This window comes from Pipistrellus hanaki (genome assembly GCF_964339955.1).
Source record: "Pipistrellus hanaki genome assembly, chromosome: 3".
Classification (NCBI taxonomy): domain Eukaryota; kingdom Metazoa; phylum Chordata; class Mammalia; order Chiroptera; family Vespertilionidae; genus Pipistrellus; species Pipistrellus hanaki.
This window is the reverse complement of record NC_140505.1, coordinates 25707586-25720459: the sequence shown is the minus strand read 5'-3', so window position 1 is coordinate 25720459 and position 12874 is coordinate 25707586. Positions and strand designations below refer to the sequence as shown.

Genomic DNA, 12874 nt, shown 5'->3' with positions numbered 1-12874 from the left:
TAGTTTACTTTTTTATTGTTTGTTCAGGGATATGGGATTAGAACTATTTAGAAACCATATTATTAGTGATAAAATGGTTCAGAGTAAAACTATTGATGGAATTCTGCTGTTGATTGAACAAGAAAGAAATGGTGAAGCTGTTGACCGAAGCTTACTGAGAAGTCTGCTGAGTATGCTTTCTGATCTTCAGGTAAATATCTTATTGTTCTAAATTTACCAGTAACTTTTCATAGTGTATAAGAAAAAAATTGGATCCCTGCCTAACTACTTGAACCAAAATAAATGGACATATCAAAGGTAAAATCTTTGCAAAAAATGAAATCATAGAAGTATTTGTTGAAAATATGGAAGCTTTTTTTTTTTTTTAACCACTAAAAGGACACTGACTCAGGTAACACCACACCAAGGGCCACAACAGGAAATATCCCTTACAACATAGACCCAATATTCCCTAAAGGACAAAAGCATCGTGGCACTCCAAAGTAGAGCAGTAAAAGTGGTCTAGGCTGCCCCCGTCAGCTGAGTAGAGGTCAGCTAGCCAGGAATCAGCTGACCCAAGGTCAGCTAAGCAGAAGTCAGCTATGCCTTTGAGGTCAGCTACATAGGAGGCAGCTGGCCTGGCCTGAGAGGTTTCAGTGAAGGAATTAGTACAGGTCACTGCGGCCTTGATCCCTCAATATTTGGGGTACATCAACACTTCAAAGGGTAGTTTTGTTTACTGTAATTGGTCAATAACTCTGCTCATTTCTTAGGTATATAAAGATTCATTTGAACTGAAATTTTTGGAAGAAACTAATTGTTTATATGCTGCAGAAGGACAAAGGTTAATGCAAGAAAGAGAGGTGAGATAACAAAATGTTTCTGAATTGCCTTATTTCATTTTTATAGATGTGCATCTAAGTGTAATTTCTAAATGTTTGTCTTTTCACACATGCAAACATTTTATTGGGGGGAAATTTTTTTTTTTTTTAATTTTATTGATTTTTTACAGAGAGGAAGGGAGAGGAACAGAGTTAGAAACATCGATGAGAGAGAAACATCGATCAGCTGCCTCCTGCACACCCCCTACCGGGATGTGCCCATAACCCAAGTACATGCCCTTGACCGGAATCGAACCTGGGACCTTTCGGTCCGCAGGCTGACGCTCTATCCACTGAGCCAAACCGGTTTCGGCTATTGAAAAATTTTTGAAATGTAGCTGACATCCCAGTAATGAGCTTTGTTCTTATTATAGTAAGGATTTAATTTCTTTACTGTAGAAACATTTTTGCCCTTCTCCCCCCACCCTCCAAAAAAAAAACAGATGCCAGTAAGATAGCTTCTGAAGGAAGTATATAAAGGAACTCAACTTGAAGCCAGAGGTAAATTTTAAATATAAAATCTCACACATGAAATAATTTTATCTATGTGAACCACATGAAAAAATTTCCCAAAAAAACATATGAAAGACATAGTTATATGAACCTAAAAACTTGACAGCCAGTTTGCAGGTGTTATAGCACAGTCTAGGAGGAAGCCCCTGGGGACCATCCACCCAAATGTTACTTGTTATTGTGCAGGATGAAACACCATTGGTTTCTTCATCCTAGTTTTTAAGAGGGAGTTTCGCGTCAAATACCAGACTTAGCTGCTGCCACTAGATCAGAACCCCACAGACCTGTGTTGTGGGGCCTTTCTTGTGCTATCATATGATAGCAGGGATACCCTAAGTCCCTGGAAACGGTGTACATTTTGAGATCTTCTGCTGTTTGGTGTCCCCATATGATGACCAGTCTGTTGAATAGTTTTTGCTGACATCCTTTGTGTGTGGGTCAGGGGGTGCCATTAGGCTCTATAACCTCTGACCCAGGTGCTTCTGCTTACCTGTTCATGGTGCCTCAATGATCGGGAAGAGTACATATGACATCAGCCCCTCGGTGATGGAGGGCCCTGTGGCATGGACCACAGGACTGCACTGTGAATAGGGCACAGCAATGCAGTGCTGCCTTAGCCCTGCTTCTAGAGGTTAAGTTTCATCTCCACCATTGAGTTTAAGGAAACTTCTGTGTATCTCAGCCACCCTGCACACGCTTCCCACTTTACCACCCCACCCCCATTAATCTGTGTTCATATTTGGCTTGAAATATTCTGCTTTTAAATAAAAATTTTAAGGAAAACGATATTTCAGTTTCTTGGGTAAAATCAAGAATCTTTTTGTTAATGGTGTGTTTAAATATTTTGTTTGGAAGGTTCCAGAATATCTTAACCATGTAAGTAAACGTTTAGAGGAAGAAGGAGACCGAGTAATCACGTATTTAGACCACAGTACACAGTAAGTACTATTCATTTATTTAGTTTTTGCAATTCGATCTAGGTGAAACCTTTTCCTGGCTGGTTTTTTAATAATAGACCTGCTTATTATTAAGCTTTGTAGCAAGATACTCAACGAGACTTTTATCCTTCCTTGACTTGACCTACTGGTAAGATCTGACACTACATAAACAAAACACTTAATTTATCTTACAAGTGCTGAGTAATCACAAATAATATAAAATGTGCTAAGAGCAAAAATACTCTGAGTACTGAATGAGTCTACAAAGATACCATTTACTACTATATCTTTGTATCACAATGCAATACCACTTGGTACCTACCGAGATGTCTGTAATACGAAAAGGCAAGCAGTCAAAAGCATTGGCTCAGGTGTGGAGAAATTAGAACCCTCATGCATAATTGGTAGGAATGTAAAATGGGGCAGTCACTGTGGAAAACAATTTGGTATTTTCTCAAATGTTAAACAGTTATCATATGTTTCTCCAATACACCAGTTCTAAATATATAAAGAAATGAAAACATGCATCCATGTAAAATTTGTACACAAATGTCCATGCAGCAGCATTTTTGTTGTTGTTATTGTTTTGTTTTTAATATGTTTTTATTGATTTCAGAGAGGGAGGGAAAGATAGATAGAAACATTAATGATGAGAATCACTTATCAGCTGCCTCCTGCACACCCCCTACTGGGGATCGAGCCCGAAACCTAGGCATTTGCCCCTGACCAGGAATTGAACTGTGACTTCCTGATTCAACCACTGAGCCACACCAGTTGGCCCAGCATTATTTATAATAGTGAAAAAGTAGAAACAACACATTGTTAACTGATGAATGTGTAAAAAAACAATGGAATATTATTCAGCATTAAAAAAAAATGGGAGTACTGACACATGCTACAACATGGATGAACCATAAAAATATTTTGGGAAATGAAAGAAGCCAGACAAGTCATGTTGTGCGGTCTCATTTATAGGAAAGGATCAGGATAGGAAAATCTGTAGAAATTACTGTCTATTTTTGATTAGGAGACAGGGAGGGTAGATGGAGAGAATGGAAGTGCTGATGGGTGTGAAGTTTCTTTTAGGATGATGGTAATGTTCTAAAATTAGATCATAGTGACAGTTATATGATTCTGTAAATATATTAACAACGGTTGAACTGCACACATTAAATGGATGGATTTTATGGCATATTTCCTCTCTATCCTCCACCTCTCCTCACTTGGGTCCTGTTCCTTTTCCTGGATGCAGACTGGAAAAGGTGCTGACGAATGACCCCCTGAACTCAACTCTCAGCTTCACCACTCCCTGGGCAGGTCACACCATCTCTGAACTCTTGTTTTCTGATCTGTGGGATGGAGGCCAGAATGTCTGCTGTGCTTTTTTCTAGGGTTCTATGAGTTTAATTAAGATGATACATTGAAAAGTTCCTTATAAAATTAAGGTTTGGGAAGATGGTCATAATTAATAAGCTCAGAATAAAACAAATACTCTGATCTTTTTCTTTTTTTTTTAATGAACTATAGATAATGAACCCAAGATGAATGATTGTGTCCCTATGATTATGGCAGTCACACTTGCTGAATTTCCAGATTTTCAAATATTCTCGTCTTGGTGACATGCATCTTGGTCATTATGAAAGTGCTTTCTTAAGTTGGATTTTGATAAATGGTTATGGAAAAAAGCAAACAGAAGCGGGGACAGAAAGACATAGCTGTAACAGTAAATGAGAGGGTTTTATGCAACCAAGGGAAGTAATTGGTGTGGAAGAAGAGAGCATACTCACAGCAGCAATCCAAGAAGTAATGTGCATAATAGAAGGCAAAACTTAAATTCAAAAAATGACTACAGCATGTGTACCAATTGCCAGCCAACTGTGGGGCTTGCTTTTATTGTAAGGAATGGCATGCTTGCCTATCTGCTGGTGTCCCAGCATCTATTGGTCTATTTATGTTCTTAGGTAAATTGTTTTCAGAAATATTTCAGACTCTGCATTAATAGCAGTGGTGACTGTCCACGTGTGAGCAGAATGCTTGTTCTGTGACTCTTTGGTTTCTGATTGGCTCCATAGAGTATCTGTGTAAACTGTAAGCTCCCAGTCTTGCAGTTAACCAAAGTATCTCCTTTAACTTTATTTCTGACACATTCTCTTTTTGCCTTTTATAGAAAACCACTGATTGCTTGTGTGGAGAAACAGCTATTAGGAGAACATTTAACAGCAATTCTGCAGAAAGGTAAATTTTCCTAACTCTTGTATCAATTAAACTGAATGATAGTCCTTAATGCATTAAGATAGTAAGTGAAACATAAGCAGCAATGTAAGGACATTTGTTATTTATTATAAGACAGTCTCTAAAAATCATTAAAAATAATGAATATATTAGCCCTTGAGAAAATTAGTTAAAAAAAATATTAAAAGGCATATGGTAGAACTACATCAGCTTATGCTGAAGTCAAATTAAATACTGTCCAGGCTGAAAGCTTCCTAAAGATTCCTCTAGACAACAGATAGTTTACAGCTGGGTCCTTGTGCAGTGCTCATAGTCCATGTGCCACTGTATTGTACACTGACATACCGGTGATGCTCAGAACACTGATGCAGGTGTAGATGTACACCACTGAACAGGCTGTTAGATTTTCATGGACTTCTTCCCTTGCCCTTCGAGCAGCTGAGTGTCAGATAAACTGCCAGGTGTGTGGTCAGCATAAGCCAGAGTACACTATTCTACCCTGATATCCTGGAAAAATAAGCAAACAGAAAGTAGAACACATTATATTGTTTATTTTACATTCCCCTTGTGATCCTAAAGCTTTGTTAAAGGGTAAGTTAAATGTTGATGCTTTGCAGCAACAAAGAGACTATTTATAACACTCTGGTACTTGTTACTTTTTATAACTCTTAAGTATTTAATGTTACCATTTGAAAGTCATTTTGGAACTAGAGTGTTTCAAGGTATTGAAAACCTTAAAGTTTAACTTAGGGGAGGCCCTAAATAAGCACACAAATATATTCTGGTTTGGATTCTACTTTGCCAGATAGTCAAAGTGGAACTTCCAAGTGAAAACACAATATAATGCCAAAAAGAGAAAATTGCATTGTTGACCATCCATTGTACTTCATGTAAATATCTTCTGGTCCTTGAACAACCCGGTGAAATCATTACCCCCATTTTACAAGTAAGAAAACTGAGGCTAACAACAGCTTGAATATGACACCTCAAGTCACAGCTCCTAAGTTGAGAGGCAGTGCCAGCCTGGATGTTTCTACTTAAACCTCACTGAAAACTATAAAGCTGGTATACTTGCTCATGAATGAGGCCTCAACGTAATAGTCTACGTAAAACAAATGCATTCAGAATTCATACTAGGTGTGTGTTGTTTAATAAGTCATTTTATAAGAAAAAAAAGGGATTCATGTAAATAGTAGAAGTTTGCATACTTTGTTTCAAGAAAATGAATTACATAGTATATATAAGAGCTTAATCTAAATTTAGAGGCATTGAAAAAATAGCTGTAATTTTTTAATTCTTGAAGACATTATTTAGTGTTTCAGTAAAGGTATAAAGTTATTTAGAGAAATAGTAGACCAAAATGTAATTTAGAGAAATAACAAATATTGGAGCCCTTACTAAGGATCTGTAATTTTAACCTACGGTGCATCATGTGCATCTGTAAACCACCTTCAGTGGGTGGGCATTGTGCCCATTTATAGAAGAATCTGAGACTTTGTGAAGTAACATGACTAGCTCGCTGCTTCTCTAACTTAGCTGCCTCTCTGTTGTTGTTATAAAGCAGATATTTAGGAAATCTGTGAAAGTTCTGATGATGGTGTGATTTTAGAAAAATCTTCATAAAAATCTAAATACCTAAAACAGGAAAGAGGAACTTTTATTTTATTTTATTTTATTTTATTTCAATATATTTTATTGATTTTGTACAGAGAGGAAGGGAGAGAGATAGAGAGTTAGAAACATCCATGAAAGACAGTCATCAATCAACTGCCTCTTGCACACCTCCTACTGGGGATATGCCTGCAACCAACGTACATGCCCTTGACCGGAATCGAACCCAGAACCCTTCAGTCCCCAAACCGACGCTCTATCCATTGAGTCAAACCAGTTTCGGAGGAAAGAGGAACTTTTAAAATGCTATGTTTAATCAACAATAAATGGTTTTCTCTCACAGTGTATTATATATATGGATAAAATTAACCATCTAAAAGATTACATTTGATAGCATATTCTTTGATAATATACTTTTGGACTGATGATGGATTAAATCAGAAGGAACTTGAAATCATGAACCTCCCAGGTCAAATAGTTGGTGTGATCATTTTTCAGATTATTGTTACTTTAGTGAATTAAAAAGGCTTTAGTGTAAGAGTGGGGAACACCTGGCCCACAGGTCCTGTAAGGTCTGAGAAATTCTTTCGTCTGCCTCCCCACCTCCCAAGGCTTTATGGGTGAATTAATTAAATGACCAAATATAACAGGCTAATTTTTAAGTTGATAATTTTGTATGGGCTGCGAATGATGTTATAAATATCCAAATGGCCTTGGCAGAAAAAAAGTTCCCTACCCCTGCTTTAGTGACATGAAGAAATAAAGAATACATCTCCCAGCATGGTCAGAAAAATGAGATTCACTTAATAGGGTTTATCAGATACTGCACTAGAACAACTTGCCTGTGTAGAAATAAGCAATATTCCCTAAATTTTTATATTATATGTTAATTTTTTTGTGATGCATACTAGTTTAAGTGTTATTCGCATTGACTTACTGATGTGATATGCTAACATTTACTGTGTGATCTCAGGACTTGATCACTTACTTGATGAGAACAGAGTGCCTGACCTCACTCAGATGTACCAGCTGTTTAGCCGAGTAAAGGGCGGGCAGCAGATCCTGCTGCAGCACTGGAGCGAGTACATCAAGGTGTGTGGGGTTTGTCGTGATAGAAATACTGACTGCTTTGTACAAGGGGTGGGTGGCCCTTCTTGAGGATACTACAATACCCTGGCAAAGTGAACTAGACTATTTGGAGGTACCTTTGTTTTTTCATAACAGGCGATCAGCTAAATAGTAGTCTTCCATTTCTTTCCAGATCACTTGTGCAAATTTTTTTTTAAAATATATTTTTATTGGTTTTTAGAGAGAGAGGAAGGAAGAGGGATAGAGAGATAGACATATCAATGAGAGAAATATCATCAATTGGCTGCCTCTCCTGTACACTCTCCTCTCCTCCAGGGATCTAGCCTGCAACCTGGACATGTGCCCTGACTGAAAATCACATGTGCTCTGACACTCAACCACAGAGCCACTCTGACTAGGGCAGTGCAAACTTAAGATAACACCAACAGTGATAAACACCATCTTGGTATAAACATGACTTGAAAGGCTATTTAACTATTTGTCATCAGCGTAAGTACATGAGTTTAATTCTATAGTAGTCATTTTTTGTGAATCTGCTTTTTAAACATATCTTTGCACAGTAAGAACTGTTACATATTTTGATAGGTTGATGAGTGTGCTACTTTATTTCCTAACAATCCAGGATTTATTATTAAAACCATACTTTCATGTTTCTGTAGTACGCGTTTATGTACATGTATGGTTATAAAAAAGGCAACAGAAGGATTCCTTGTGGTATCTTGACCATGGTAAAGGTTACACAGATGTGCTCAGATGATATAAAGTCTAAAAAATTAAATCCACACAAAAGTTAGTTTCAGTTAAAAATGGGACAAGATGGATAAGATGGGTAAATTGTATCAATACTAGCATCCTGGTTGTGATACTTTCCCATTGTTTTGCCAGATGTTATCATCGAGGAAAATAGACTGTCCTATTTTTACTGCATGAGAATCTCTATCACAAGGAAAATTTCAATGAGATAAAAAGATAAAAGTTTTCATGCTGCTTTTTGAAATATCAGGCCTGGAGTTACTTATTATTTTATACTAGAGGCCTGGTGCATGAAATTCATGCAAGAGGTATTAGGGGGATGTCCCTCAGCCCAGCCTGCACCCTCTCCAATCTGAGACCCCTCGAGGGATTTCCAACTGCCCTCTCACAATCCAGGACTGCTGGCTCCCAACTGTTCTCCTGCCTGCCTGCCTTCCTGATTGCCCCTATCCACTTCTGCCTGCCAGCCTGATCACCCCCTAACCACTCCCCTGCCAGCCTGATTGATACCTAACTGATCCCCTGCCAGAGTGTTTGCCCCTAACTGCACTCACCTGCCAGCCTGGTCACCCCTAACTGCACTCCCTTGCAGGCCTGGTCCCTCCCAACTGCCCTCCCCTGCTGGCCTAATTACCCACAACTGCCCTCCCTTGTAAGCCTGGTCCCTCCCAACTGCCCTTCCCTGCTGGTCATCTTGTATTCACATGGGGCAGCCATAGGGGGAGAGCTATCTTGATCTTGTGTGTTGGAGTGATGGTCAATTTGCATATTACTCTTTCATTAGATAGAAGCCTGGTACACGGGGGGGGGGGGGGGGGGGGGGGGGCGGGGGGGATCTGTTTTGCCCTGAAGGGTGTTTTGGATCAGGGTGGGGGTTCCCATGGGGTGTGGGGTGGCCTGGGGGAGGGGCCTGTGTTAGTTTGCAGGCTGGCCACGCCCCCTGGCGACCCAAGCAGAGCCCCTGGTATCTGGGATTCATTTCTCTTCTGTAATTGAAACTTTATATACAAGCCTCCTGCTTGTTCCATGGCTCCAGTCATTTTTGTTGGGATTTATGTATCTGCTATAGAAACTTTGTAGCCTTAAGCGAAGGCCAAGGCAGGCCAGGACAAGCGGAAATCTTGGCTTCCTCCATTGCAGGGGAAACCCATGCCTTCCTCCCACAGCCATCTTGGTTGGGTTAATTTGTATACTCGCTCCTGATCAGATGGTGGGTATGGCTTGTGGTGTAGCGGAGTTATGGTCAATTTGCATATTACTCTTTTATTAGATAGTATGTTGAAAGCTTGTACAAACATGTGCACCATCACCTCAAAACTCTATATAATGATAATTGAGCTAAAACTCATGACTGACTTAAGCTGGATTGGCGATGGAACTTTATGTTAAGGAAAGGTTAATGGGGATTTAGGATTTTGCCTACATGTAGTCCTCAGGAAACCTTTGCAAATTTTAGTTTGGGTAGTAAAAAATCAGTGATGTGACCATTGTTCCTGAGTGTTCATTAATGATAAGGACAAAATAGGAAGTTAAATTCAGCACAGTGTGTCGTTACTAAAATAAAGCTGATCCTGGCAGTGTGTGTACATTGTTTTTAAATGCAGTCAGTACAAAGGGTAGAGTGAAATATAAGCCCCTCCACCCTTTGTGGTCATAGTGTTCCTTTCTAGAAAGTATTTATGCTAATGTATTTCTACCTTTTTGCCAAAAGTCTGCCTCGACCTGCATAAATGATGTGCAAATATATACTTAAGACCATTTATTTATTTATTTTTTTCTTAATCCTCAGCCAAGGACATGTTGAGAGAGAGAGAGAGATAGACATCCATCGGTTACTTTTTCTATGTGCCCTAACTGGGGATCAAAAGCACGACTCATATATGTGCCCTGATCAGGAATCCACCCAGCAACCTTTTGGTACACAGGATGACACTTAACCCACTGAGCCACTATGTCCGGGCAAGACCAGTTTTTCAAAAATTACATTGATTAATTGTATTCAGCACATCTTCAAACTGCTAGTTTATATCCTCAAACAGCTAACTATTATTGTCACACATAGAATTTTAGTAATGTTAATTTTAATATAGCATTTTGAATTAAAAATACAGGCTAAAAACCATGCTGTTTATAGTTAGAAGTGAAGGAGAAAAAAACTAGCCAAGAAGTCCAAATGGGTGTATTGATGGTAATTAATATATATTTGAGGAAGTCATATGTAAAAAGTTCTTTAAAAAAAGATAGAAAATGTTCGAGGGATTTATAAATCCTTTCAGAAGTAGAATTGTAACACACTTTGTGGTTTCAGTTACCTGTAGTCACTTGTGTTCCAAAAACATTAAATGGAAAATTTCAGAAATAAGTATTAAATTGTGAGCCATTCTAAGTAGCATGGTGAAATCTCAACCTGTTCCACTTGGGATCTGAGTCATCCCTTTGTTCAGCATATCCACCCATTGGTAACTTAGTACACAGTGCTTGGTGTTTAGGTAACCCTTATTTTACCTAAGAATGGCCCAAAGTGTAAGAGCAGTATGTATAGGAAAAAACTGTGTGTGTGTGTGTGTGTGTGTGTGTGCGCGCGTGCGTGCGTGCGTGTGCGCGTGCATACACACACAAGTGCACAATATTTATATATGGTTTGGTGCTCTTTATGATTTCAGATATCTACTTGGATCTTGGAACATGTCCCCCAAAGATAAGGGGGGAATTACAGTATCACTTAATTTTTAGAATGCAGGCTGAATTTATTAATTTTTTCCACCATCATGATTGTTTGATAGCAGCGGAAAATAATATGTGGTTATCATAAACCTGTTGATGACTTGGTGTGTGTTTGTTTTTGTAGACTTTTGGGACAACGATTGTTATCAATCCTGAAAAAGATAAAGATATGGTGCAGGACCTGCTGGATTTTAAGGACAGAGTGGACCATGTGATAGAAGTATGCTTTCAGAGGAATGAGAAGTTCATCAACTTGATGAAGGAATCCTTTGAAACGTTTATCAACAAGAGGCCAAATAAGCCCGCAGAACTGATCGGTAGAGAAACATGTTTCTATACGTTTTTTTTAATATGCGAAAGTAAGGCATAACTCAAGCAAAATTTTTTCTCAGAATATTCAAGCTCCTGCCCTTGCTAGTGTGGCTCAGTTGGAGCATCATCCACTGAAGAGTGGCAGGTTTGATACCCAGTTAGGGCACATATCCAGGTTGTGAGTTCACTACAAGAAGCAACCAATCAGTGTTTCTCTCAAATTGATGTTCTCTCCCTCTTTAAAATCCCAGATGATGCATTTTTAAAAAAAAATTATTTTTTTTGACTCCTCATGCTAGGGGAAGAGTTTGTATCACACCTTATTAGGGGACACATTTTCAAAAAACCATATATACACGTGTGTTATATATTTTTTTGTATATTCACATACATATGTGTATGTATACAAGTACATGACATTTCCATAGGGTGAATGTAATTCTGTAGGAATTCTGTAAAAAAAAAAAAAAAAATGAGGTTTGTCTTTACAAAGAAAAAGGTCCTCTGCCCATTTTTTAATTGGGTTGTTTGTCTTCTTTTATTGAGTTGTATGAGTACTTTATATATTTTGGAAATTAACCCCTTATCAGATGTATTATTGATGAATATGATCTCCCATACAGTAGGTTTCTTTTTCATTTTGATGCTGGTTTCTTTTGCTGTGCAGAAGCTTTTTAGTTTGATATAGTTCCATTTGTTGATTTTTTTTTCCCTTTGTTCACTTGCCCTAAGGATGTATCTGAAAATTCTGCTATGTGAGATGTCTGATATTTTGCTGCCTATGTTTTTTCCTAGAATTTTTATGGCTTCACACTTACATTTAAGTCTTTTATCCATTTTGATGTATGATAGTGATCTAGTTTCATTTTTTTTGCATGTCCAATTTTCCCAGCACCATTAATTGAAGATAATTGTCTTTATTGTATAATCTTGCCTCCTTTGTCACATATTAATTGAGCATAATAGCTTGGGTCAGTTTCTGGGGTCTTTGTTCTCTTCCATTGATCTACACGCCTGTTCTATGTCAGTACCAAGCTGTTTTGAGTACAGTGACTTTGTAGTATAATTTGATATCCAGTGTTGTGATTCCCTCCAACTTATTAGTACTTCTTTCTCAAGATTGCTGCAGCTATTTTGGGTCTTTTTGGTTCCGTATGAATTTTTGGAGTATTTAATCTAGATCTGTGAAATTTGTCATTGGTATTTTAGCAGACACTGCATTGAATCTATAGATTGCTTTAGCTAGTATGTAAATTTTAATGATGGTTAATTTTACCAACCCATGAACATGATATATTTTTCCACTTGTTTATATCTTCTGTCTCTTTTTTTCAACATCCTGTAGTTTTCTGAGTATAGGTCTTTTACCTCCTTGGTTAAGTTTACTCCTAAGTATCTTAACTTTTTTGTTGAAGTGGTAAATGGATTTTTTTTTCTTTTTCTCTTTCTAAGAGATAATTACTGGTGTATAAAAGTGCCATTGATTTCTATTGTAGATCGTAATTTTGTATCCTGCTACATTGCAGAATTCGTTTATTAAATCTAGTAATTTTTTTGGTGGAATCTTTAGGGTTTTCTATGTACAATATCACGAAGATAAACAACCCAATTAAAAACTGGAGAGCCCTAGCTGGTTTGGCTCAGTGGATAGAGCATTGTCTGCTGACTGAAGACTACCAGGTTTGATTCCAGTCAAGGGCATGTACTCAGGTTGTGGGCTCGATCCCCAGTAAGAGGTGTGCAGGAGGCAGCCAATCAATGATTCTCTCTCATCATTGATGTTTCTCTCTTTCTCTCTCTCTTCCTTCCTCTCTGAAATCAATAAAAATATATCTTTTTTAA

The 12874-nt window shown here is 38.0% G+C and overlaps 1 protein-coding gene across 1 annotated transcript in view; it reads left to right on the top strand.

The window, feature by feature from the left end:
- CUL4A (cullin 4A) overlaps window positions 1-12874 on the top strand; it is a 55756-nt gene that overhangs the window by 22282 nt on the left and 20600 nt on the right. The window contains exons 6-11 of the mRNA XM_084879824.1: window positions 28-190; window positions 753-842; window positions 2229-2311; window positions 4479-4546; window positions 7128-7246; window positions 10845-11037. Coding sequence (XP_084735950.1) covers window positions 28-190; window positions 753-842; window positions 2229-2311; window positions 4479-4546; window positions 7128-7246; window positions 10845-11037 — 716 coding nt within the window. The remainder of the gene's footprint in view (window positions 1-27; window positions 191-752; window positions 843-2228; window positions 2312-4478; window positions 4547-7127; window positions 7247-10844; window positions 11038-12874) is intronic.